Source organism: Ammospiza nelsoni, chromosome 6 (genome assembly GCF_027579445.1).
Source record: "Ammospiza nelsoni isolate bAmmNel1 chromosome 6, bAmmNel1.pri, whole genome shotgun sequence".
Taxonomy (NCBI): Eukaryota; Metazoa; Chordata; class Aves; order Passeriformes; family Passerellidae; genus Ammospiza; species Ammospiza nelsoni.
The window spans coordinates 19,122,076-19,147,792 of record NC_080638.1 but is presented as its reverse complement, the minus strand read 5'-3'; the positions used below and the strand labels follow the sequence as shown (position 1 = coordinate 19,147,792).

Here is a 25,717-nt window from a genome sequence, read left to right as displayed (position 1 = left end):
AAGTTATAGGAAGTCAAGTGGTTTCCTAAATTTTTGGGGTATCTACTCATGTCTCCTTAAAAGCTGATCAGATTGGGCTGTTCAGAAGATCCAGTCTATAAGGTGGGAGAGAAGATGTCTGCCAAAACAAAGGCAAAGAGTAATGATGGTCATGAAATTATTCAGATGACTTAGAGAAACTTTAGTTCATCACCAGAACTTACTTTAGCAGGGCTCTGTATGTTAGAACTGCAATAATGTATTTTCACTAAAAAAGTAGTCCTTCAGCTATATGAAGATTACTCACAGTGCTTTCAGGATGTACAGTTACTACCATAGTAAGAGCTCTCCAAATTCCAACATTTGCAAAACAGATGCCCATCACTAAGCTAAGTAATCCTAGGCTTCCTCTGCAGAAAATGGAAAGCAATAGCCATTTTTGACATTTATTTGTCTCTCAACAAAGGACAAATCTAAAGGAGTGCCTGCTTATCTTATTGTAAGGGGAGGTGAAACAGGTAACTGGAAGATGTTAATTTCTCTTGAATCATCTTAGAGTACAATGAGGGTAAACCACACCTGTTGTAGTGAAGGAAAAAAAAAACTTTTGGTTTATTTTATCTCCATTAATGAAATCTTTATTGGCAATAGCCAACCTCAATACTGTCATCTTTGCTACCTAAAGGATTGGTGGCACCATTTTTTGCTACTATCAAATGTACTCCAGCTTAAAAGGCAGATAAGATTTCTGCCTTTTTATAAGACTGATAAGGATGCGCAGAAAATGAAACCCTGTATTTTTTTCAGCATTACAAAACTCTGATTGGAAAGCAGATTTCTCTGGAGTTGGAGAGGTAGCTGGAGTTGGAGAGGTAGTTGATCTAACAAGAAGGAAGTTTTGTCAACTAACAGAGCAAGCTGCAGATTAAATGAAGCCAAATTTCTGCTTTAGTACAGGTTTCTAAGGATTTCTATCTCTACATTCATTGTAAGATGTGACTGAGAGTTTTCTCCCAGGGCACATACAAAGTCACTCTCCTCTGTTAACTTTTTGTTATCCAAAAATTTCTATGCTGACACTAGAACCATATATTTCCTTGAGCTTTTTGCAGAAACTGCTTTTCTCAAAATCTGTTGACATTTAGCTGTCTTTGAGATTTTTATTTTTGCAGTTAAATTTGACTGAAGTCAGCAAATAACTTCTGGACACAGATACAAGATGTGATCAAATCTGCCTTGTTTCTTATGAAAAAGAGACAAAACGTTACTAGTCAATAGTGAATTTTGCTCCACACTGTATTTACATTGAAATATGAAATCTTCCTTGTTTCATTTATTTTTAATTTGGTCTGTAGTTTGCACAGGCTCTTTCTGTCCCTTCTAGTGATGGGCAAACTATTTCTTAATGAGGAATTCTAAAGATCCTGAATAAAAGTCAGTAAGGCTGCAGATTTTGGCTTCACCACTGCAGGGCAGTCTATGGCTGATAATGTAAAGTCCCTTCATACCAAAAAAGCAACTGCCTCAAAAGGGAGTTTTTATTTCATCATGTAGAGGGTTTTATTTCTGAGAATAATGAAATTTCTCACTCCCTACAGACATTTATTAAGCACTTAGTAAGCACTGGAAAGACAATTATTCTGACAGGAACTTACATACAAGGTGTTATTTGTCACAGTGCTCTGGGTTATGGCAGCCCTCTCAGTTTTGTTGTTGGGTCAGTGCTGCCCATAAGCAGGTTCACAAGCACACCCTGTCAGAGAATTCTTACTTACAAGTTCTTGGCAGTTCCAGGTCACACTGCACATGCCAAACCTCCACTCCCTTCTGCACTCTTATTCACCTTAGAACTTAGTGGTTCAGTTTGCACCTGCATTTCCAGTGGAACTGGATGACAGAGTTGAACAGATTAAACTTTCTCCAGTGGAGAAATCCACTGATAGTACTTGGGAGAGAAAGGAAGAAAAGAAACTTTTAACTGTGTCTTTTAACTGTGTATCCCTACAAAAAGTAGTAGTGGCAGTGAGCAGCACTTTTGCTTCCTTCCACACCCCTCTTGGAAGTAAATTGAGATCTGTATTATCTGATCCCAGGAAGCATTTTGTTTCTTAAGCAAGAGCTGTTTGGTCTGCAGGCCACAAGAAGAGATTCTTCTGAAAAATCCTGAGGAAAATGAGGAAAAAACCCTGAGGAAAAAAAAAAAACCCCGAGGAAATGTTTCTCATCACCCTCTCTGAAAGGGTGATATCAGCACATTAGGGATTCAGGAGACTGTGGAACATTCTGATCCCATTGTCTTCTAGGCAGGACCTACCACAAAGGACCCTGGCAGCTCCATAGAAAGCATTAATGCTGGAAGGGAGTGGGCTTGACTCTCTCTGTCCTAAAGAATGGCTCAATTCTCCAGGAACTGCCTTGTCTTTTGGAGTCTAGCAAAAAGAAAGCAGTAGCAAGAGCCCATGTCTTGTCTCCTTGCCTGAGTCCTGTGTTCATCTCCTCCAGACTTTCTATCTAGCCTCCCACTTTCATTGGTGCTGAGGGGTTTCTCTTCCTCTGTTCTGTTTCTTTTTCTTCTTCCAGTACTTAACAGTTTCAGTTTTGTCATGGAAAATGGGGAAGCCTTCTTGGGAGGCAAGTAGGACTTCCAGTCACACAGCCTTTGAAGGCACTAAACCCTAAGGTCCCAGCTCCTGCTGTCCAAGATCACACGGGTTTCATTCCTGCTTGTAGTCTTCTCATCCAAGATAGCTGGAATCTCAAGCAATTTCCTTGTAGCTACCTAGACATGCACTGGAAACTCCATGTTGTTCATGGCATTCTTCAGCAACACAGCAAGAACTTCCATCTGCAGTTAAAAAGGAGTTCACAGAAGATTTGCTTATAAAGAGAGTAGTTTTTTTTATGAAGCATTACTGGCTATGTGTTTTGAGAACACCAGAGACAGAAAGGAAAATAAATGTTAGCAATATGGAAAAATAACTGCTGCTATATGAGGTGAGGCAGATGGGATTCAGAAAGAGGGGGGAAAACACATGCAAACCAGAAGAATTCTTCTCAAAATAATACAAGGTAGGGGTTTCTGATCTAATAACTACCTTGTCTTCTGATCTAACTATGTTCTTTAATAGTACTGTTTTGTTCTGTGGGAAGGGTAAGATAAAATTTTCAGTGTGTTTACCATTTAAGTGTACTTTGCTAAACCTCACTTCACTGAACTAAGCACATGCAACTCTGCACATAAGCCCCAGTGAAAGGACTTTAGCAAAGGCAAAGCCCTAAGTAAATAATCCTGCAGTTACTGTGCTTGTTATATACTGTTGCACTTGTCTGGAAAAGCAAACTCAGATACTGGGAAAAGACAAAATAGACTTAAAAATTCTGAGATCACAGAAAAGAACATTCTTGTAGTTTTAGGTCTGACAAAAATGAAACACATTTAAATAACTGCAACATTGATATACAATTTCTGAAATTTCACCTCCTAGTGGAAGCTTTGAGGGGTAGGGCAGTATTTTAAAGCAGAACAAGTTCTTAAAGTTGAGCAACCCTCTCCAGGGCCAAATTTCCAAAATTAACTCACTCTTTTCAGGCTACCTATGTTCTTAACTGGCAACCTCCCAGACTAAGGTCCAAATACGTCCAAGCAAGTTACCTAAGCCATATTTCCATCACTAATATGGAAAATCCCTTAAGTTAATTTTCAGCATCATGCTTCTAAAATCTGTTTTGTACAAACTTTATTCCCCTTAATGTTCCAGTTTTTCAGCACTCTTACATAAAATGCTTGAATTTTTTTCACAAGCTAGTCTCTAGAACAGTAAAAATCATCACTGTGATGTTTTCATTACCTTAATACTTTGAAAAAAACTCAAGCAGAGAGAAAGTATGGCAGAGCTGGCACTGAGAAGGTGCACCTGTGCTCCATGCAGCTTTCCTTTAAGCAGTAACAAAAGGCAACAGTGATCAAGGAATGTGGCTTTGCACAGTGCCTGTGACCTGACACAGCAGTTAAATTCCAATAGCCTGTCCATTTGGACTAGTGTAGCCCAGCATTTCTTGCTGTTTTTTTGCAGAATCTATGGGATCTGTATGATCATTCTTCTCCTTAAAAGTACAGGGAGTCTGAGCAAAACGTAAGGGCAGGTAGTTCTTGGATGGCTAATTCTACCCTCCACACAAAAAACCCTAGGCCAAGGTTGCCTAGATTCCCACCTTAACTTGTTTTCTTCCCCATCTCTTAGCCTTTCTTTTGGCTTGCAGTCACTTTCAGTCATGGTGGACATGGTTACTGGGTATGTATTTCATGTAGTTTCAAGGTTATAGAGGCTTCAGTATTAAGCATGCAGTGGCCTCTTCTGACTTATTTTGGCACCCAGGAAATAAGAAGATGCTTTTTAAAAAGAGGTAGAATCTGCTTTAGTCTAAACCCCATAAAAGTTCTAAATATTAAAGCAGAAAATTCATATGCTTCCCTTTGTTCTGCTACCCCATATTTTTCCACCAGGAAGGTTGTTTAAAGTAAAACCTTTCAAGTAGAAAATCTCTAGGGCCCAACCTCCTGATGAGATGGCTTTCTATGCAGGGAGTCTCTCTTACGTGAGGAAGTGCCAATAGGTCAAAGAGACCTGTGTGCACGACACCAATCAGCCGTGTCATTACTCCTTGTACGTGGATTTTGAAAGATCTACATCTTAAAGAAAAACAGAAAAGAGCAGCTGGACTCATTCCTTGCAAACAGGAATAACTAATATCCTTGATCTGTTCGCAAAAAGTCAAGGAGCTCTATGGCAAGACGAGAGGTTAAGGAGCTTTGTGTCCATTCGTAGGCAAAATGTAAAAAAACATTCAACCACCTCCTACCAAAATTGAAATACAGAAGGCATTTGTCATGTATTTTAATGGACAATTGATGGCAGATATCCATTCCCTCCTTTCCCACTGCCTGCCACAGATCCCCTTATATTTAATGACATCTGTTTCAAACTGTGTGGTAGACAGAAATCTGATAGATCAAATAAATCTTTAATGTAACTTTCCTAAATTCTGTGATATCATGCAAAGGATTAAAAGGGATAATTCATGTTGTTCTTGAATTCTACTGGCAATTACTGATTGCTATAACTACCAGTTATGTAAAATATTTTGCCAAAATTACTTTGGATGTTTTTTATCATGTGGATTATTGGCACAAACTGCCTGACAAATGAAATGTTTTCCTAGCTAATATTACTTTGTTAATGGAGCACACATAATTTCTCTAGATTTATTTTCTAGGCAGCGCTTGTAAAACACTCTTATAGTGGATACTCATTTCAAGAAGCAGTACCAATTTTGCCTGAAATGAACTGGGTTCTTAGATGATTTCCAAACTCTAACTCCCAGTGTTGAAATTACTCAGGATGGCCATAACTCTTTACAGCACATATGGAATCATCATACCCCTTTGACAGAAGGATATGATACAAACACAACTGCCAGACTTTAGTACAGTGGCTGGCTATGAAGGGCACTGATCCACCAGATGCCTCCTGCTTGAGTGTGTCTTTTACCAAGTTCGTAGCAAAAATGTATTTTTGTGAGTCACCAGTGTATTACATTACCTTCATGATGGCTTATCTTCAGTGAGTCAGTGGTGATAAAGAAATTGAGTTAATATTTACCTATTGTATTTACTAAAATCACATACCCTTTAATGACAAATGATCCATGAAATGGGCTGTAAAGGGGCCAAGAGGAATTGTTCTTTTTGCTAATACAGCTGCAGAAGAGGGAAGGTCTCCTATCCTGCAGGGTCAATAAAAGGAAGAGTTATTAATCCCAGTTTGTCACTGTGGGGGGAATAGTTATAACTTGCGTGCCAATAGCAATGATTCAGTGGTAGGTGATCAACACAGCCTGTAAGCTCCCTGTCAGTCTGCATTTCCTTCTGAAAAGCTTCCATGTATTTCTCCTGAAAACCTCAGTGTTTCAACTCTTGAATATAAAAACTTAATTTGAATGCAAATATTCTTCCCCTGTCAGTAGCCCTGAAATCACTGCAGAAGATTGAAGCAACTAGTGACTTCTAAGGAGTGTAGCCCGCAGTATCTGTGGAGAAGCCAGAAGCAGCAGCTCTGGTTAGTCATTGACAGAAACTCTACTCCCCAAGAAATGGCAAAGGAATGGCACAAATGACAGAGCAAACAAGCAGAGGTAAGAAAATGGCTAGGTATAGAGCAAGAGGACTGGGTTTCCCATTTCTCTGAGTTGAGTTTTGCTCTTGCTTTTCTCAGGGGAGGATCCCAGATGACTGATACTACTATCTCTGCTGACTAGAGCATGAGTGAATGTTGGTTCAATGAATCATTTGTTTTATTCTGTCTTTTCCTTGAAAAGTTTTAATGTGCTGTTCATGTTCTTCCCAGGTCCCTAAGTGCTAAGTGGGGCTTACAGGGGTAAATGATGCCTAACTCATTCCTCCTGCCCATCCTCCCATTACCTTGAATCACCCCACACAATGTAGAACACAAAGGGCTGGAAGTTGCAGAGGTCAAGGTCACTATGTCTTTGTCATCAAAGAACTACTCCAACCTGAAGGGTATCTTTGGCAAGTAGTTATTACATGGTTCCTGCTGCTTTTGTGCAGCTCAGTGGGAATAAAGGGGGCTTTTTCCAGAGTCAGGAATTATGCTCCTAGAGTCTGATTCCTCCTTCCACTCTCATACCAAAATGAATTAAATAGATACTTAGATTTCTTGGATGGAAATGGGAAAGGAAGTGGACAGTGACTGAAGAAATATGGACTTTATCTCAGCAGAGTTCTGCATTTGGATTTTGACACTAGCATTGATTATGGAAAATTAACGTATTTCAGCTATCCACCTTTACCTCAACTAAGCTCTCTTAGTCTGTATCTGTGGTCTACTGACCTATATGCTTTTCCTTCTGGGCTTCACAGCCCTTCCCCACACTTGCCATTAGCCCTGTTCTGTGGCCTGAACGGGAACTCAGTATAAACTCAGTATATATTACCAGGAGTGTTGATTACCAGTATTTGAGTGTTGATATTTCACTGTATTCAATTTCAGATCATCCTCATATTTCAAGTGTCATATTCTCATGGTTAAGTTTATCTACTAGATATTCTCCTAACTTACTTTGTACCTATTTGGACAGAGATCAGGAGGGAAGATGTGCTGTGATTAAAAGGAAAAGCAGCAGCAGTCCATGCCTTCCATCACCAGTGTCATAAAGTCTGTTGGTTCTGTATTCCAGCCAAAATGGCAGGGCTTCAAGAACTACCTTCCAGTAGTGCCCTGCCTCCAGTGCGATTGACAATGGAATTAATGGGACACGGACAGTGGCAAAGGGGTAACACGAACTCATGTTTCATGTCCTGCACAATGCTCATGCATGCTGGTGCAGACTTTTCTTTAGAGCAAGGGCAGCAGCAAATCTTCATCTAGCAGATGCTGTCACCTGTGATTCTGCAAAGTACCTTGTGCCTGTGTAGGGCAGCAGCAGTGGGCCAGCTTTGGGACATTCCACTTTGGCAACAGCACAAAGTCTGGCAAAGCTGTGAGCAAGACCCTGTTCCCAAGGCCCAGCTTGGTGCCTGCCAACCAAAAGGCATTCATATTCATATTTCCCAATGGGGGCATGGGCAGGCTTGACCTGAGGCCTTGCAAGAAGGGGCAAAACTATGTCCACCTTAAACTGTATCTGTGCCCACTTAACTACTGGCAATCACTGTGCTGTTTTCCCAAAGGGAATGGAGCAGCTGGAAGCAGGGAATGTCTGTTACCCAGGTTTGATTTTCTGGGAGTAGGTGAGAAGCTTCCTCTCTTGTCAGGAGCAGTTCCCCCATGGCACAGATGAGGAAAAGAAATGCAAGGTCAGTTTGTGTCAACAATGCAAGTAAATTTCCAGAAGGGACTCTAAAATCACTGAAATCAGAATATCCTTGTAGGGTGTCCTGCAAGGGGCTGTAGAGCTCATGATTGAGCTCACTGGACTTTTTATGGGTATGTGGTAGGGTATTAATGTACTTTGAGAGCACCAGGGGACTCTTTTGCAGCAGTGTAATCTAGGTGGTGAAGGAATGAACTGTGGTCTACATTATGATAGGACTTGGACACTGCTCCCTTATGATGTTTGGAGAATCCACCACTTCTGTGTGCATAAAGAATAAATTAAATCACATTTGTGCAGTTGAGGTGAGAATTTTTACACTTTTGGTTTTGTTTCTGGTCTACTGAAGCAGTAAATCTGGCATTTTTTTGTAAAATATTTTGAGTACACTTCTTAAGGGACAGTGCCCTCTGACAAAAGATTTTTCTCTAAATAAACCATACATTATGCTTGACCTGATAATACTTTTTGCTCTGTTTAGAAGTCGCCAGTAAAGCTGGTAGAGGCAACAAACACATTTGCTTGTGCTGGGGGATTCTGCTGATGTGCAAGACAGAGAAAAACTCTGAAAGAGGTCAGTGTTTGCTTGCAACTAATCAGATGTTATTAAAAAAACAAAACAAACAAACAAAAAAAAAACTATTGCTGCCAAAGAAATAACAACTGTAGGAGGAGGGTGAGGGGACCTATTTTCAAAGGAGGAAATTTGAAACAGACAGCTCTCTGTCCCCATAAAGCAATAAAGAACTGGATACCTGTCCTGTCGGAGAGAGAGGAGGTTTCTGGGTGCTAATAATGAATGACTGAAAGAAAATTTAATGAAGCTCCACCTTTCAGGGACCCTGCCATCAGTGTTTTGTTCCCATGCCAAACTCCTGGACTATAAAAATCTGCCTATAAGCCAAGAAAAAACACTTCCCTGAAAGGATTTTCAAGTTACAACTTCATGGCAAGATGGAAATAAAAAACGGGAGATCGTTTTGGATCTTCTGCCTAATTTGGAGTTTTTGCAAGGCCAAAGAACCAGTTCAGATAGGTAAGAAAAGAATCTAATTCTTGCATTACTTGCTCTCATATAGCTCTCCATAGGTGAGAAATAGAGTTGACAAATGAAAATTTGTCACATATTCATATGAGATGTAGACATGCCAGATACTGTTAAACATGGTACCTTTTTATCCTGATTGTCAACCATTTAAGTATATCTTTTTTTCTTTCATTACTAGGTAGTGTTTTATGTTTTATGCTCTAAGTGACTATTCTTAAAGAGGAGACCCTCTGCACCAAAAAAACCAAACAAAACAAAAAAAATGGTGACACCCTTTTCAACACATTTCACACATATTCTTCCAAAAAGAAGTACTTACCATATCACCAGCTAGGCTTGATCGACCAGTATGAAATGCCGCATTATCAGGAATCACGTTTTTTGTGCTCTGGTGCACTCCTGGTTTGATTTTTAATCTCTTACACTTTCCCCAACTGCTTAATACACAGTTGATGTACCAGTTATTGCTGCCTTATTAATTCCAGCAATTTCATTTCCAGGATAGCCAAACTTTCTCACCTGCCCTCACGACTGCGTAGGAAAGTGCTAAATTGCCCTACTCCAGTGCTGCAACCGCCTATGACAGTAGCAATCCCTTTAAAAAGCTGTTTCAGCAAGGACTTATGGGGCACTTGAGTTTGGGCTGCACAATTATAACATAAGGATCTGAATTTCTCATTTCTTCCCTGCTGATTCTTAGGCAAGAATATTTAATAAAATTTTAGAGTTCACTGGGTAAATGAGTAACTTTTTGATTTGATCTGTGGTGGATATCTGTGTTAATAGTCCTAAACATGCTACCTGAAGTACACAAAGAAATTTGTCTGTTTCATTTGTCATTCTTTCAGAAGAAAACCTGAAAGTATTTTGTAGTGGGCATATATAATTTAATTCAAGGTGATTAATTAGTTTTCTTTGTGAAAACTGCTCAGTGGAGTGAAAACTGCTTTCTGAAGTAATGTCTTACATGCACTTGGACTATGTACCTATACCTTTGACAGAGGTAAAGCTTAGAGGGCCAAAACATGAGTTCTGGTCGAGAAGGAAAACCAAGTATCTCTTAGCCAACAGCTGAAGCTGGTAGCAGCCTCAACCACTGAGATCAATCAGCAGCTGCCACTTTGCTGTAAATTCATGCCACCTGTGGTATCTCCTGGAAAGCACTCAACACAAAATCTTGCCTGAGTTAAATGAGATTTAGACATCCAGAATGGGATTCTTATCACTTCACTTTAGATATCTACAGTGAAAATATGTCTACAGCATGAATATAGACACAGCCTTTTTAGACAATGGAGAGATGCATGTGGTTTACAGCATCTTCTTGCTAGGCACATATGTAAGATGAGAAAGCTGAACCTCTTCTGCTTTTCACTGTTAACTTCTGCTTTTCACTGTTGACTTCAAAGGAGACTAGGCTAATCTGCTCACATTGCAGGTGTCTCTGTACTTCAAAAGTAATGGACTTCAAAAGTTCAGTGAGATGAAACTACTTCCCAAAGGCTAGTATTTTCCAGGAGTTATCAATTTTGCCTTTGAAAATCTGCCCCTTTAATGTTTTTCAGCAAAAAAAAGGGACAAGCACCTCATATGGGGTGAATTTCTAAGCTCCCCTACTATGATTTTTCTTTAGTCCAGGTCTCTACTGTCAGTAGGAGCGAATGTGTCACCTGGGGCAACTTCCACTTCCATACGTTTGACCATGTAAAGTTTACTTTTCCTGGAACCTGCACATATGTCTTCGCTTCGCACTGCAATGACAGCTACCAGGACTTTAACATTCAGATCAGGCGCAGTGCCAAGAACAGCTTCCTGATCTACTTCACTGCCACCATTGATGGAGTGGTCCTGGAGGTGAAGGAGACGGGAATCACGGTGAACGGGAAGAAGTGAGTAAAGACTGCAATGTTGTTTTGAGCGGCATTTTTATTGCCATGTGTTAGGTGGTGTGACTGGAAAGCAGTGGCTGTGTATGAGATGTATAGCTTTAGGAACAGGGTATTGTGAAGAGTCCCCCCCTTAGTGTTTGAGAAGGCAAGAGGCATTTAAACTAAACTACACGTCCCAGGGACCAACACCAACAAGTTAAGTAGAGAGCAACGTGTATATTACAAAAACAAAAGGTGTTTTAAGGTTTCCTTAATGTTGCTTTGATTTGAGAGGGAGGGATGAAGGAAAGTAAATAAACCCCAACACTCTATATCTGTAGAAGCTTGGTGGTTTTTCTTTTTTCTCAAAACATTATTTCTGTGGTAATAACCCTACTGTTTTATGTTGCTGCTCAGGAACAGATGGTTCTTTTAGGGACAGTTTTCCTTTTCCAGATAGATTAGTCTAGAAAATTTCTCTGCTTTGCAGATCACAACTTGGTCAGGGATCTTCTTATAAGAAAAGGCAGAATTTTTAGAAGTCAAAATCCACACCTTTAATTCCAATTAACCACAAACTGCAAAGAGAAGGGTAAAAAATATTCCCTAAGTAAAAATCATATGCAACAATAGCTGAAAGTTAGGCACAATATTAAGGACAGTTCCCATGAGAAGTGCAAAGTCCTGATCCTAGCAAAGAATTATGAAGGGCCTAGGCAACCTTTGACTCTGGGAAAACCCCTCACAATTCTGTTGAAGAGAAAATTGCAAGCATATGGGCTGTCTTGACAGCCTTCTACAAACAACCAAATATAGAATAGCACCACTCTGTTGTAATTATAGCACCGAAGCCCATATGTGTCTCCTAACTCAAAGGGGCAAGAAATCCCCTATCTTCTAGCCATTTTCTGAATTTCTAAGTTTTTAGACTGTTGTAAAATGAGCGTTAATTGTCTTGGTAAGATGGAAAAGTCATGTAGGTTTGAGTTGCATGAGTACATGAATAACAGAACAGAGTTCTTTGTGAATCCCAAATACCAAGGAGGTCCCGGAAGGATGATGATAACCTGCAGTGTCCTCATGTGGAGGGTCATTTCCCCAATATTGTTATCTTGCTCTTTATAAACTTTATAATGTAGAACCTTTTATAAGGGTTAGGTCCTTGGGTTTGGCTGCTTTCTACAAGTTGAGTGGCTGATCTACATCAGCCACATTGACACAAGACCAAAATGCATTGTGTTATGGATTAAGGTTGGTAAAAGGACACAGTGGATAATGTAATGCATTGTGTGGACAAAGTCTGACCTTGCAAAGAATGTTCCCATGTCTTATTTAGTTCTCTAGTTTTCCTTCCTATGTAGCTGTAAGGATTTCATCAGTCTTTTTTTCACTGCAATCTGTTTTTTCCCCTCAAATTTCCAGGATTGCCATGCCTTTCAGCTTGAAGAGCATTCTGATTGAGGACACCTGTACTTACTTCCAAGTCACTTCCAAGCTGGGCCTGACACTCAAGTGGAACTGGGCTGACACTCTCCTAGTATGAACAGTCAGTTAGTTGTTTTCCTCCTGGTGAACCTCATCAGTAATGAAAAGCAGGGCTGGATGCAGGCACTGTGCTGATATATGAAATTATGGGTGGGAGCTATCACTCTGTCCATAAACTCATAGAAAAATACCAAACTGGGCAATAGTTTCACAGGGCAGGGGCAGGCACAACCCCATGGTATTCCAGCTAATTTTTTGTGACAGAAGGGTTAATCCTGGATATAGCACATCTGCATTTAGCTCCTTGCTCCATGGGGCACTGGCAGCAACAGCCCTCCAGCTCTGCCTTGCTACTCTGTCTCAGGCCCATATTGTGTGGGAAACTGATATGTGTGACCAGTTCAGACCTTGGCCTCTTTCATTCCAAAGCAATGCTATGTGGGAATTCTCCTCTGAACATCTACCCTGCAATATTCTCTTCTGTACCAGTGCATTTATACTTTTGTGTGTGAATGCTTATCCTTCACAATCCAGACTGAGATTAATGAAATGGAAGTTGTGTGTCAAGTTATGCCATTCAGAGAGATAGAGATAGGGTAAAAGCGGGATAGAGAGAAAAGATATCAGGAAGTAAAAAAGTGATATTGAAATTCTGATTTATTGAAGTATTTGCTTTCCCCTTTCCCATGTACTAATTAATACCTAAAGTGTTAAAGGCATTATTTGGACATTACTGTAGAGTGGACACAACAGTAGGAAAAGCACTGCCTTTTTTGGGTGGACCTGAGTGGCACCAGGACTGTTCTCCAAGCATGTAGAAATGATTGGGTGCAATAGTTTTATCCAGCAAGGCAATAGTGTGCTAACCTGGCTGTTTATTTCCACTAAGTATGGAGAAAATAAGTAATGCTTGGCAGACCCACGCCTAGAAGTGCTATAAAATTTTCCATCACCCTATGGACTAGAAAACCCATTATCTATGGCTAAAAGTTAACCAAAGCTGCTTCTTTACAACATCCAGCATTAGAGCACAGTTATCTGACCTGCCCAGAGAGGAGCTGTGGTACCCTGCAAGAGGTACCAAATGCCTCTATACACAGTGTCTATATTGGGAGACACTGGTCCAGGGATTAATCCAGTATTCAACATGCTTCAGGTACATCTTTAATGGGTAGGAATGACAATTGCTGGAGGATTCTCTTCCCATTTGAATTCAGTCTGTCTGCAGATAAGTTTTATGAGAGATTTGTGTCAGAAAAGGAGGCATTCCTACAAACTAGGACTGAGCATTTCTGCCTCTGCACTTTTCTGCTGTGAATCACTGTGCAACAAGTGCTGCTGATATGGGGAAAAGCCTTTCAACTCTGTGTTTCCTCTTTTGTAGCTGGACCTGGAAGAAACATATAAAGAAAAAATATGTGGTCTATGTGGGAACTATGATGGCAATGAGAAGAATGATTTGATTTTGGAAGGTAGGTCATAAATACAGCATATTTCATCCAGAACAGACCTCCTTATACATGACATGAAACTCAATATCTGTTTCCTCTGAGCAGGTTTTCAGATTTCCTGACAGGCATATGAACATTTGCATATGCAGGAGATGCATTTTAAGAGGTTCTGAGATATTTGGGGTTTTCTGCTCTTTTCAAATTTATAAGAGTCCTCTTTGACCAAAATTAATTACTTGGCTATCATGCAGCACCATTGCCAGGTTCCCCACTGACAATAGCTTACTTTCAGGAAATGCAAGAGTGCATTTTCTGTTCTTCTATTTTAATCTTGCTATTTGTGATTGTTTTTTACTCTATAATGAAATGAAAGCCTCAGGGAAAACACAAAGTATCTTTGAAGAAACTGTGGTGCCATCCACTGACACCTTTAGATATTGCAAATAGCTGAGCCTCTGATCCTGCACCAGGTTGTATGGATGGAAAGACACCTTCATCCTGGGATATCAGCTGCAGGACTGAATCCAAAGTTATAACAACATCCCTTTATGTAATACCTGTATGACTCTTGCACATGTGAATAGAAAACTCCGTAAGATCAAACACACCCAAAACAAAGAGAAGTCTGGAAATTATCAGAAGCACCAGAAAGTTCAGGCTGACAGCAGGAATCTGTGCCAGATTCCTGACTCTAGCCCAACAGAAGGTTATATCAGGCTGTCATCCTCCATAAGAGATGGATGCTGGTTAAATTTGGGCATCTCATGAAGGGCATACTGCCTTTGAGCCCAAAGAGTAAGTGCATTTTTATAGCCCATTAATTGACCTAAGGAATTGTGGGAAGTTACTGAAATGCATCTGGGTTTTTTGCAGGGTATAAAATGCATCCAAGACAGTTTGGGAACTTCCACAAAGTAGAGGATCCATCACAAAAGTGTGCTGATGTGAGCCCAGATGACCACACTGGAAAACATCCCAGGAGGAATAGATGCAGCACCTATGTAAGTCTGTGGGACTAAGAAGTACAAATCCTCTCAACCTACAGTGTTGAAGAGACTGTTGAAAAAAATCTTAATTACAGAGCATGCACTAAACTGAATTTTTCAGAACTCTAAAGATGAATTTGAGCAAAATTATGATCTTATAGCTGAAAGAATATCTTATTATGGTATTAAAGAAATAGCTATTGGGAAAATGCCCAGTTGAATGACATCTTCCAGTCCAAGGCAAAGGACATTGTGGCAGAAAGTTAGACTGGAAAATCTTCTGAGATCACTTCCAACTTGAATTATTCTGTGACCCTGGAACTGTGTCATCAAAACTTGAAATGTGTATTCAAAAACCTGAAAGGCGGTAAAATATCAAGTATTGCTTTTCTTTCCCCCCCTTTTTTTTAAATAGAAAAAAGGATGCAAGAAACTTATGTCCCGTTTTGGAAACTGTCCCAGAGTGGTTGCCTTTGATGACTACATAGAGACCTGTGCTGAGGACATGTGCCACTGTGCAGTTAATTCTTCTCACTCTGATTTGGTTCCCAGCTGCATATGCAGCACTTTAAACCAGTACTCTCGAGATTGTGTCCTGAGGAAGGGAGACCCTGGGGAATGGAGAACCAAAGAACTCTGCTGTAAGTAGCTACTGGTCTGGAGATTTATTTCAGGTTAGACATTTACACAAGTATTCTGATCCCAGCAGAACAAAGCTAGGAGCTCTGGTAACTGCCTTGAATCAATCTGTGAAAATACTTTGACACAAACATTGTTAATGGAAAAATTTCTGCAAATTTAACTTGATTTTGCTCCTTAAATTAGAACTATAGCTTGATGTTGCCCACCTCCTTCTTGCAACTAAGTTTTCATGAGTTCTTTTTTTTTTTTTTTAAATTTTTCTCTGCATAGTTAACTCATAAAGAGCCTTATTTAAACATGGTGACAACTAGACACAAGTAGTTACTGAGAAGAGCAACATGTTCATACTTATCTTACCTTGTGTTTTCATACTCAGTAGTCCAGTTACTGGGCAGGAAATCTCTTTAAATCCAGGGGGAAGGCTACAGGTAGTTCACCAAAAATGCTGGTGTGGATTGGGATAGCAAATCAATGCCAGAAGTACTGATGCTTCAGGCAAAAATAAACTGTTATCACTACCTAAATGATTCTGATGTTCTTTGCTTGTATTGTGACTTCAGGCAACCTTGAGCTAGTAAAGTAATGTGAAATAGCTCACATTTCCCAGCAGCACGCTTTTGTCCAAAAGATAAAGTAAAAGTGGCCATAAAACATTCCTTTAAAACATTAAACAAACACAACATATCGGCATAGAAGGTCTTGCAAACAAGATATGGAGGAAAGGAGGAAGAAGGGGTTGGGTAGTGACACAACAATTTGAGAGGTATTATAAATACATCATTAACATATTTCATTTTGGTTTGGTCTTGCAGATCAGGAATGCCCAAACAACATGGAGTACATGGAATGTGGAAATTCCTGTGCTGACACATGTGCGGATCCAGAAAGGAGCAAGATTTGTAAAGCCCCATGTACAGATGGCTGTTTCTGTCCTCCTGGTAAGGCAGGCTGCTTCTGCCAATGATCACACACATCAAGGGAGAAAAAGGGAGGTTGTTCCCTTTCTTTACCATTTCACACAACAAATAAACTGCTTCTTCTAGCATAATTTACCACCTTCCTTCTTGGAAGAGCCAGATTTCTAAAGATATGAGATCCTGACACTGGAGAAGGGAGGCAAAAACTTCTAAGGACTAGACAGGGAAAAAATGGTGCAGATGTGGAAAGAGAAGAGGTGCTCTCTAGACAGTAAGAAAGCAGGTGAAGGTGTCTCATGAGATGCCTCCCTGCTATGACATTAAATCTAGCCGTAGCTTAAGTGACACAAAACACACATGCATTTCCAGGTATGTGCATGTATAAATTTGCACATGAAATAGTCTAAGATGAGGCTCTGATTTCTGTTAGATTCACTGTTAGAAAGGGATGGAAACTGGCTTGCACCCTTGCAATCTGGCACTTGAGAATCCTGCTCACAGTGAAAGATTTTGTAACAGGAAATGTTCTTTGAGTTTAGCAATGCTTTCATTTGAGTTCTAGTTAGAAATATTACCCATTCATTAACATCTGAAAGGGCCTGGTGTGGTGTTTTCCTTTAAAAGTGTCCCATTCATTTTATGAAATGCTGAATACTCCAGAGTTTTTTTCATACTCTAATCTTCCCTGATGGCATTTCCCTGACTCACTGAAGGAATATTAACTAGCCATTGTGTCTGAACAGGAACTATCCTTGATGACCTCAGCAGCAAGAAGTGCATCCCCAGAGACAGCTGCCCCTGTACATTTCAAGGCAAAGTCTACTCATCTGGAGGAACTTACTCCACTCCCTGCCAGAACTGGTACTGTTGTGGTCGTGATTGCACAAAGAAGGCAGAAGTATTTATTTCAAAACATTGATGAGTGGCATTCTGTATTTCCTCCTTTTTTTTTTTTTTTTTAATATTTTCCTGTCATTTCTCTTAAATAACAATTCAAAACCTTGCTCTGAATTTCCAGTGTAGGAAAACTTGGAGGTATTCCTCAACCACACATAGTTATTATCCACCTTCACTTGAAACTGCTTGTGAAAACTGAGCTCAAGGTTTCAGAATGTAGAAAAATGAGACTCTTTACTGATTAATTCAGAGACTTTGGCCACTATAGTGAGGTGTGAACTCACACCATGTTAAATCTGGCACTTCCAACAACATCTGGATCTCCACAACACTGTTTAAAGAAGTCTCAGAAGTCCTGATCCCCTGGTCCTTGAGAATTATTTGATTTAGAAAAAAACCTGTCAGCTTGAACCCATCTCCATTCTCTACTGGTGAAAAGTGATAACATCTTAGGTATATTACTCTCAAAACAGTTTTATTTCTTACTCTTATATGTTATTTGGGCTCCTGTGACACAACATCATTTTCTAACCATCAGTCATAGTTTTGCTGTAGGGAGGAATGAAATGTGGTATGGTGCATGGCCAAACATTCTGCAAACCCCTTTGGATTATCCTGCATTTTGAGAAAATGCTCCTCAAATCCCAGAAATTTTGAGTAATTGAACTTAGTGGGCTTTGTGTGGCTTTGGCTTCCATCTTGCCACATCCTCCTTTAGTCCCCTCAAAGCCCAAGCCTATACGGCTCGACTGTTTTCTTCTTGTGTGCACAGGTGTGAGAACTGCTCATTATCTGAGGCCCTCCACAATTAGCTGCTGAAACATCCCATCAGTGACTTGCTGAACAGTTGCATCAGCAGCACAAGATGTTGCCAGATCCTGCTTGAAGGGGTTCTTTCTTCTTTAAAAAGTCAAGTAAACAATTTAGGCCCAGAAAACCATCTCTTGCTTTCCCATCTCAGTGTGTCTCTGAGGGAGCCAGCCAAAAGCCCAGCGCAGTTAACTCTCTCACTGATAGGAATTCAACCCTCACACTTTAAAGGCCTAATATAAAGGCTTCCACCCACAGGGTTTGAATAAGAAGCTAAGATAATGACGTTAAAACACAAAGAGGCCACATCTGTGCAGATTAAAATGGTGTTTCACTTTGCTCCCTTGAAGCTGTGTTTATTCTAATGGCTGCTTTTTGGGTTTTGCACAGTACCTGCAAAGGAGGCCACTGGAGCTGTATCTCTCTGCCCTGCTCTGGAAGTTGCCACATAGATGGAGGATTCCATATAACAACATTTGATAATAAGAGGTTCAATTTTCATGGCAACTGTCATTATGTCTTAGCTAAGGTACGAGCAATTTCTCTTTTCATTCCTAAATCTCCTGGGTAGCACGAGGCTTAAAACTGTGCTGAAGCTTTATATGACTTAATTTAATTAAATGGAACCAATCCAGCAAAGCACTTCAACACTGAGCAACATGCTCAGTCTTAAACCCCATAAATTTTTGAATTTGCAATGGATTGCAAGTCAGTTGCTGATGCTTAGCTTCAAAGCTTTGCAACTTCAACATACTTGTACTTTTTTTTTTTAAATTAAATAATTTTCTTAATGGATGTATTAGTGTTGATTCAAGCATTTTTTTGAATCTTTCTTCATGTGTGACTGTCAAAAGAAAGTGGATGAACCAAAATTTCTTCAAAAAAATTGAATTATCTGTGAATGCCTGCAAATGAGATCCACACAAGCTGATAGCAAGGAAAAGGAGCACAAAGGAAAGTTAGTGAAATTATTGATTTTGGCAATAAATAGTTTGCAGTTAGATATCAAATACCCCAGTTCTTTCATTACTCCTTCTTAGCCTTTCAGTGACACATTTTTCTCTTCAAGCTCCCAGCCTGTAACATGCTAACAATATCTGCACATACCTTTCTCATATTTTCTCAGAACACTGATGACACAGTTGTGGTGATTGGGGAGATCATTCAGTGTGGGACTTCAAGGACAATGACTTGCCTAAAGAATGTATTGGTCACACTAGGAAGAACTGTGAGTAACTGTCTTTAATCAGCAATACATAGGAGATCACTTCTATTTTCCTTACATGGTTTGTATGGTGTCTGGACACTGAGTTACACTGATCCCAGAGGTGATGAGATTTTGAAGACACTGCTTCTCAGTGCTTACTGAAGCTTGTCAAGTTGCTCTTGTCTGTCTCACATCATATGCATTCACTACTGTGACCTTTTTTCCTTTTCCCTGCAGACTATAAAAATATGTTCCTGTGGAAATATCTACATGAACAATTTCATTGTGAAGCTGCCTGTAAGAAAAGGTAAATTCCCTTCTTCACATCTTCCACAGAATAGCCTACATCTTTTGCAGAAGGATTCCTGCTCCTTTCTCTGAAAAGAACATGATCCTACTCACTGTTAGGTGGATACTAGGTCTGGGATTCCCTGGGAATCTCTGTGTTACTGCATGCACTGGCAAATGGAAGGTCCTGTTTACTCAGCTTTGTAAAGACTTGCAAAAGCATACAACATGTTTTCCTTTTTCTCTTTCTTTAGATGGCATCACCATCTTCAGACAATCTACATTTTTCATCAAAATCTTGAGCTCAGCTGGAGTGCAGATCAGGGTGCAAATGAAACCTGTAATGCAGCTCTCCGTAACAGTCGATCATTCCTTTCAGAATCGCACATCTGGTAGGACACATAAGGCTAAACCCTTCAATGTGCTGGAGAAAATCTCTGTGATGTTTAGTGTGTGCAAATCTTATAGACTCCATCTGTTAAAACAGGCCTTCATCAGAGCCTTGTGAAGTGCAGACTATGTTCTTGCTTTTGCCACTAATCTCATGTTTACACCATTTAAGATTTTTGTGCTTCTGTTTCCAGTCTGTGTAATGGGATTACATCCTGTCTCTCTGACCCATTTTGTTTTTCTTCTGCCATTTCCTTTATTTATAAGCCTTTGGGGAAAATACTCTCTGTCTGCCACTGTTTACTGAAGCATCCTTGAGCTATCACTAAGTGCCTCTGTAATGCAGAAAAATAATAAATACACTCTAAACACAGGGTCCTATCAGATTTGGGGGAACATCAGGAAGTTTCTGAGGGAAAATGGATTTGTTTCAGGCGAGGTCCATTACAGAGCTAAGAGTGTTCATCTAGAAGCCATTCTTTTTTCACACATCTAGTGATTTCTTCTTTTCTTTTGCCTTTTTTTTGCCTCCCACGCAAGGTCTTTGTGGCAATTTCAATAACATCCAGACTGATGACTTCAGAACAGTCACTGGAGCTGTGGAAGATTCAGCTTCTGCTTTTGGTAACTCATGGAAAACTAGAGCCAGCTGTTTTGATGTTGAGGACAGCTTTGAAGATCCTTGTTCAAACAGTGTGGATAAAGGTACCAGGCTTTTCATCCCTGGCTTATCAGTGCGAAATAATTTTCACATGATGGATAATCAAAAAAGCTTTAGAAATCTCATAAACATCAAAACCCTCTACCTTTGAGGCTATAACTAGAGAAAAAATGTGTTTTGAAGGTCTTTAAGAGGATAGCTTTGCTTTCAAAACAAAAAGACAGCACTACTGGTGAAAGAGCCAACACATTCGCTGATGACTTGAAAAGCACACACAGCATAAATGACAGCAATTTAGGCTTAAGGCAGAGCACCACTGGTTGCCAACATTTGTGAAGTTCTTCATCCAATCTAGGTTGTTACAGCTGTCCTGAAGTCCAGAGAAGGAAGTTGTCAACAGTGCTGAGTTAAGCAAGCATTGCACTGTACTAGGTGTCCTGTCTGATTTTTCACTCTGACTGGATTGGATATATGTGTTATTTGGACTGACCTCTCCTAAGTACTGACACATATAATTAAAGCTGCAGCTCACAGCCACACAACTCACTGATTATTACATGCTTTTGCTTGACTATAAGGAATTATCTGGCTGTAAAGAATTAAGAAAGTTTGATGAAAAACAGTGAAAATGGGGAGGTTCTGTATATGTTCTGCAAATCCAGCTGCAATAATAATGTTAATGCTTAGAAGGTGAAACCTCTCTTTTAGGAAAATGGCTGGTCATCCATCCAACTATGCTCATCCCTTTGATAAGTTAATGACCTGTATTTCCATCCAGCGTTGTCTAAATACTTCAGGACATTCTAGTTCAATGTGATACCTGATAAGAATATTGAGTCAGACAGTAATGTGGTTTAAGTGACTATGGACAATGATATTTTTTCCCACTTCAGAAAAATTTGCCCAGCACTGGTGTGCTCTTCTGTCCAATACAAGCAGTGTGTTTGCTGCCTGCCATTCTGTTGTAGACCCTTCTGTGTACATCAAGGTAAGGTACTGCTCCAAATGGGTGTTTTAATCTAGTCCAGAGACTGGCCTAGGGGAGTGAAATAGGTTACAGTAGTGACTGGTCACAAAGAAGTACACTGATGATAATTAGAAAAATTATAAAATAAGAGTTTGTGCAAGATGGGCCTTTTCGGCTACAGCCCCATAAATACTTGATAGGCATGAATGGCTTCTGCTGCGTGATCCAGAAACAAAATGAAAAAAATCAGTTCAAGATTTCAAAGTTTCAAAGAGTTCACTCTTTGAGTAGCAGAATCAGTGTTTTTGAGTGGAACTGAATTGAGAGTTTTACCAGCCCCATGGATTTCCTCTGACTTGGTTCAAAATTCACATAAAGGCAGAGAATATAAATTTGCATTGTTTATATCTCTTTTATTACCTTTGAATCTTGTTAGTCTCCTTGTGTTTTGAATGCATGAAGCTCCCCATATGTTCTCTTGGTGTAAAGCTCTATGTAATGCTGCCGAGAAAGCTGTCTGAGCTACAGAGTTGCCACATTTATGTAGATTGTAAAAAGTTCCTGCAAAACCACAGAAAGTTCATGCAGCGTGTGGGTGTGTGTGTATGTGTGTGTAAAACAATTTACTGAGAAAAACCTGACCCTGAAATTTTGCCCAGAATGTAGCATGTCTTCAAGTATCTTTACAAATATAGCTTATGTTTTACCTGTTCCAGAAGAAAATATATATACTTCAGAATTAATGTAAGCTATAAATAAAACAGGATTTTGCAATTTTCAGTTAAGAAGAAGTAATAACCAGTTTCTTACAGATATTTCTGTTACTCCTACTGATATCATCAGATTTTAAACCATGATTCGTGAAAGCTTTTCCACAACATCAGTAATGGCAGGATAAGTCACTGTCTATCCAGTATGATCCTACTGCTCTCTATCTGACTAGCTGTATTTGTGTTCTTTTGTACAGCCCACACTGTTAAAAGAACTCGAGCTTTAAACTCCAGCTAGACTTACTTACATAACTAGTTCTTAAAATGTCATTACATATAACTGACTCTCTATAAGCCATCTTCTGTCATGCCCCTGTCATGTCATCGGGTGCATCTCAGCTGCTTACCAGATAGGTACACAAAGTGCCAGTCATCACTGTGCAATATTTTCAGATTATATATTTTGACAGGTCCTAGATTGTACATCCTCATAGGAGGCTAGTGAAGACATTTCTTAGTGTTTTAAGGAATTCTAGGTGCCTCTAACTTTTTAAACATTCATCTGTTAATGAGAGTTAGACATAATTTCATTTCAGTTTCTGTAACTGATTTGCTATTTCTCAGGTTTGCATAGTATTTCATTAGTATACATTTTCTCTTAAAAATATTAAGTTTATATATTGGTTGACTGCTTTTTAAATTGCTACATGTTTTGCTGTTTCTTCTATGAGCTAGACATAATAATACCCATTATTGTCCTTTTCTGTCCTTTAGAAATGCATGTATGACACCTGTAATGCTGAGAAGAGTGAAGTTGCACTGTGCAGTGTGCTCTCTACTTACTCCAGAGACTGTGCTTCAGCAGGCGTGTCCCTGCAGGGCTGGAGGCAGGGTGTCTGTGGTATGTGAACTGAAATCCCTTGGGCAGGGATATGGGGGAACAGCCCCATTTGTGGCAGTCACTGTCTTTTGCCTTTAGTCATCAAGTTAGAGAGCCTTTGAAAAACAGAATAAGTATTTATTCTATAAAATTCAGTTTGTGATTGCTTCATGCTCTTACAATGCATGTTCCTTTTGTAAATCTTAGGTGAATTCAGTACTCAGATAAGCAAAATTGTATAAGGCATATTACTCAAATTAAACAGAAAGAGGGCTGGTTTAATTTAGGTTTAGTTAGCAATTAAGTTACTTTTGAAGACATGGGCTTCTCCATGTATTTTAATTCCAATACCTTTTTTGCTTCACATTCAGTCCTCTTGTCCCAGACAATACAAATGACATCACTCATTAACCACATTTTCCCACATTACAGTAAAATAGTATTTTTTTAAAATAAATATATATTGGTGATATTTGAGAATGTGAAAATCTTTAAAGGCATTTTCAGCTCAGAATTACCTAAAAAATGAACCAAAGTTTCTTGGACATATACATGGTCACCAAATCCTGAGTTCAGAGTCCATGCGTGTATGTATCTTCCTTTGGCACTGCCAGAACTTATTACAAGATGACATAAAATCTGAAAATAAAACTCACTGCCTTGGATTCTGAATTTTGCTTCAATATTCCCAGGTTGTCATTGATGGTCAGACAGGTCAAGTGAGATTTGCCTCTGTCGACATGAAAATAGATGTATGGGGTTCTTGACTAATTGCACATCTGAATAGACAACATAGCAATGATCATGTTTTTGGAGCTTGATGCAGCTATGATCTATTTAATTGCCTGACTTAGGAGCCAGCTGGGATACTTAATAGAAGCAAACAATGTAACTGGTGTGACGCTTTGCCAGAGGCATTTAAGACTGTGATAAGAACAATTTCACAAACCTGTGCTGAAATAATTCAAAGGAACACAGTGTAGTCCACAGTAAATTGTCCTAGAATCCTGCAGAGTTATGCACTAGACACAGACACACTGTTTATCAAAAGCTTTGTTCCCAACATAGAATTACTGACATTTTTAATGGCAAATCAAGACTGGTTTGCAGCATGGATTTGGCTGAAATCTGTGTTCTTAAGGCACAGTAGGTAATACTACCTCAAACAGAGCACTAGCCTTGAGAAAAAAATGCTCATGTTTTAATCAGAACAATCATTTTAGGCCTTATTTAAGAAGAAATAATCTCTTGGGAACATGGCTGTGATAAGAGTATGGTTGTTTATGACTCACTGTTCATGAAAGACTCAATGAGCCACCACCTTCACTCTGTGTTCTGTCCCATTGTGGGGGTTGGAAAACCTGTTCCAGCTCCTGAAGCTGCATCCACTCTGCCAAGCTGCAGGCAGCATCCAAGGCAGGTTGTATCCCAGGCAGATGTCTGCACTGCAGTCAGCAGAGTGTGTGAAACAAGCAAGTCCTGCTGGTTAAACCCTATGCATGCCAGCTATACTCTCTTTAGCAGAGGCACGAGCCATTACTGGAGTTGCTGGTTGCCCAGCAGATCACTGGGGTGAGCAGTCTTGGCACGGCTTTTCTAGTGCTCCCTGTGCAAGCTAGCTTGAAGGTATCTCTGGTATGCTCATGTTCTCTGCACTCTTGCCTCCACTTGTGATTTGTCATCTTGGATGCGTGTCACTCCTGTGACCATGAGCACTACAGTCAAATAACCCTTCTCTTACCAGTCTCACTGTATCAAAAGTGATACATTATTATTCCTCTATGAAAATTTTAAGGGAGAAAGTAAGCACGCTATTTTATTGTATTAATAGCTAACAATTGAGACAGATATAAATTCATATTCAACATCTTAATAAATTTTTTTACGTATTTTGACTTACAAATACGACTTGCTGTATCTTCAAAGAACAAAAAGTAGGAGAATATGCCTTGCCTGACTTACACAGGGGATATTGTGCTTGCTCCAGCTAGGACCAGAAAACCAAATAGTTTATGGTGGTAGGGTGCTGGTTTTGAATGTGTACACAAGCCTAGCACACTAACTAATCTAAAAAAGTGTGCCATGGTCATGGACTGGAAAAACATACAGAGCTTTATTTAAGCATGGAACCTATTGCTGATAAGTTATTAGCATTGTTGCAAAGCTGATTAGCACAGGTGCCCATGATCAACACCCCTGTACCTTCTAGTGCATCTGTGTGTATCTCAAAAACAGCTGCAGGGTTAAACCTGCAGAATTAGAAAGAGGCCCAAGATGACTAGATCTCCAGTTCTCACCGAATTTCAAAGATATCTGGATGCCAGACTTTCTTGCAGCCTTAACCTGGGTAATGTTTCCTTACAAAATTTGTTGTCATCCCTATGGGTCAGTACTGCAGATTCTATGGCAGACCTTTGATGGTGGTGTATACTGTCAGCCCGTGAAAATGAACCAGCTTTTTACTGTCTTACAGGGTTAGTTAACTCTTTAGATTTTGTTATTTATCTGTTGAGTTCACCCAGAAATCTTAGAAACTGTTGTTTCTCATTTCCCCAGAGGATGACAACAAGAGTTTTGCTAAAGACATCTGTGAGAACTGAAACACCCTTTTCTTGGTAGCATCAATCGATTGGCAGAGTTC

General features: G+C 39.7%; 1 protein-coding gene across 1 annotated transcript in view; it reads left to right on the top strand.

Annotated features, from left to right (window-relative positions):
- Positions 1-5,815: 5,815 nt before the first annotated feature.
- LOC132074124 (mucin-5B) overlaps positions 5,816-25,717 on the top strand; it is a 44,409-nt gene continuing 24,507 nt past the window's right edge. The window contains exons 1-18 of the mRNA XM_059473652.1: positions 5,816-5,856; positions 6,001-6,171; positions 8,351-8,443; positions 8,707-8,905; positions 10,551-10,806; positions 12,208-12,322; positions 13,655-13,742; positions 14,595-14,722; positions 15,123-15,348; positions 16,162-16,287; positions 17,010-17,127; positions 18,364-18,502; positions 19,100-19,201; positions 19,418-19,487; positions 19,723-19,860; positions 20,399-20,563; positions 21,413-21,507; positions 22,971-23,097. Coding sequence (XP_059329635.1) covers positions 8,824-8,905; positions 10,551-10,806; positions 12,208-12,322; positions 13,655-13,742; positions 14,595-14,722; positions 15,123-15,348; positions 16,162-16,287; positions 17,010-17,127; positions 18,364-18,502; positions 19,100-19,201; positions 19,418-19,487; positions 19,723-19,860; positions 20,399-20,563; positions 21,413-21,507; positions 22,971-23,097 — 1,975 coding nt within the window. The 5' untranslated portion in view covers positions 5,816-5,856; positions 6,001-6,171; positions 8,351-8,443; positions 8,707-8,823. The remainder of the gene's footprint in view (positions 5,857-6,000; positions 6,172-8,350; positions 8,444-8,706; positions 8,906-10,550; positions 10,807-12,207; positions 12,323-13,654; positions 13,743-14,594; positions 14,723-15,122; positions 15,349-16,161; positions 16,288-17,009; positions 17,128-18,363; positions 18,503-19,099; positions 19,202-19,417; positions 19,488-19,722; positions 19,861-20,398; positions 20,564-21,412; positions 21,508-22,970; positions 23,098-25,717) is intronic.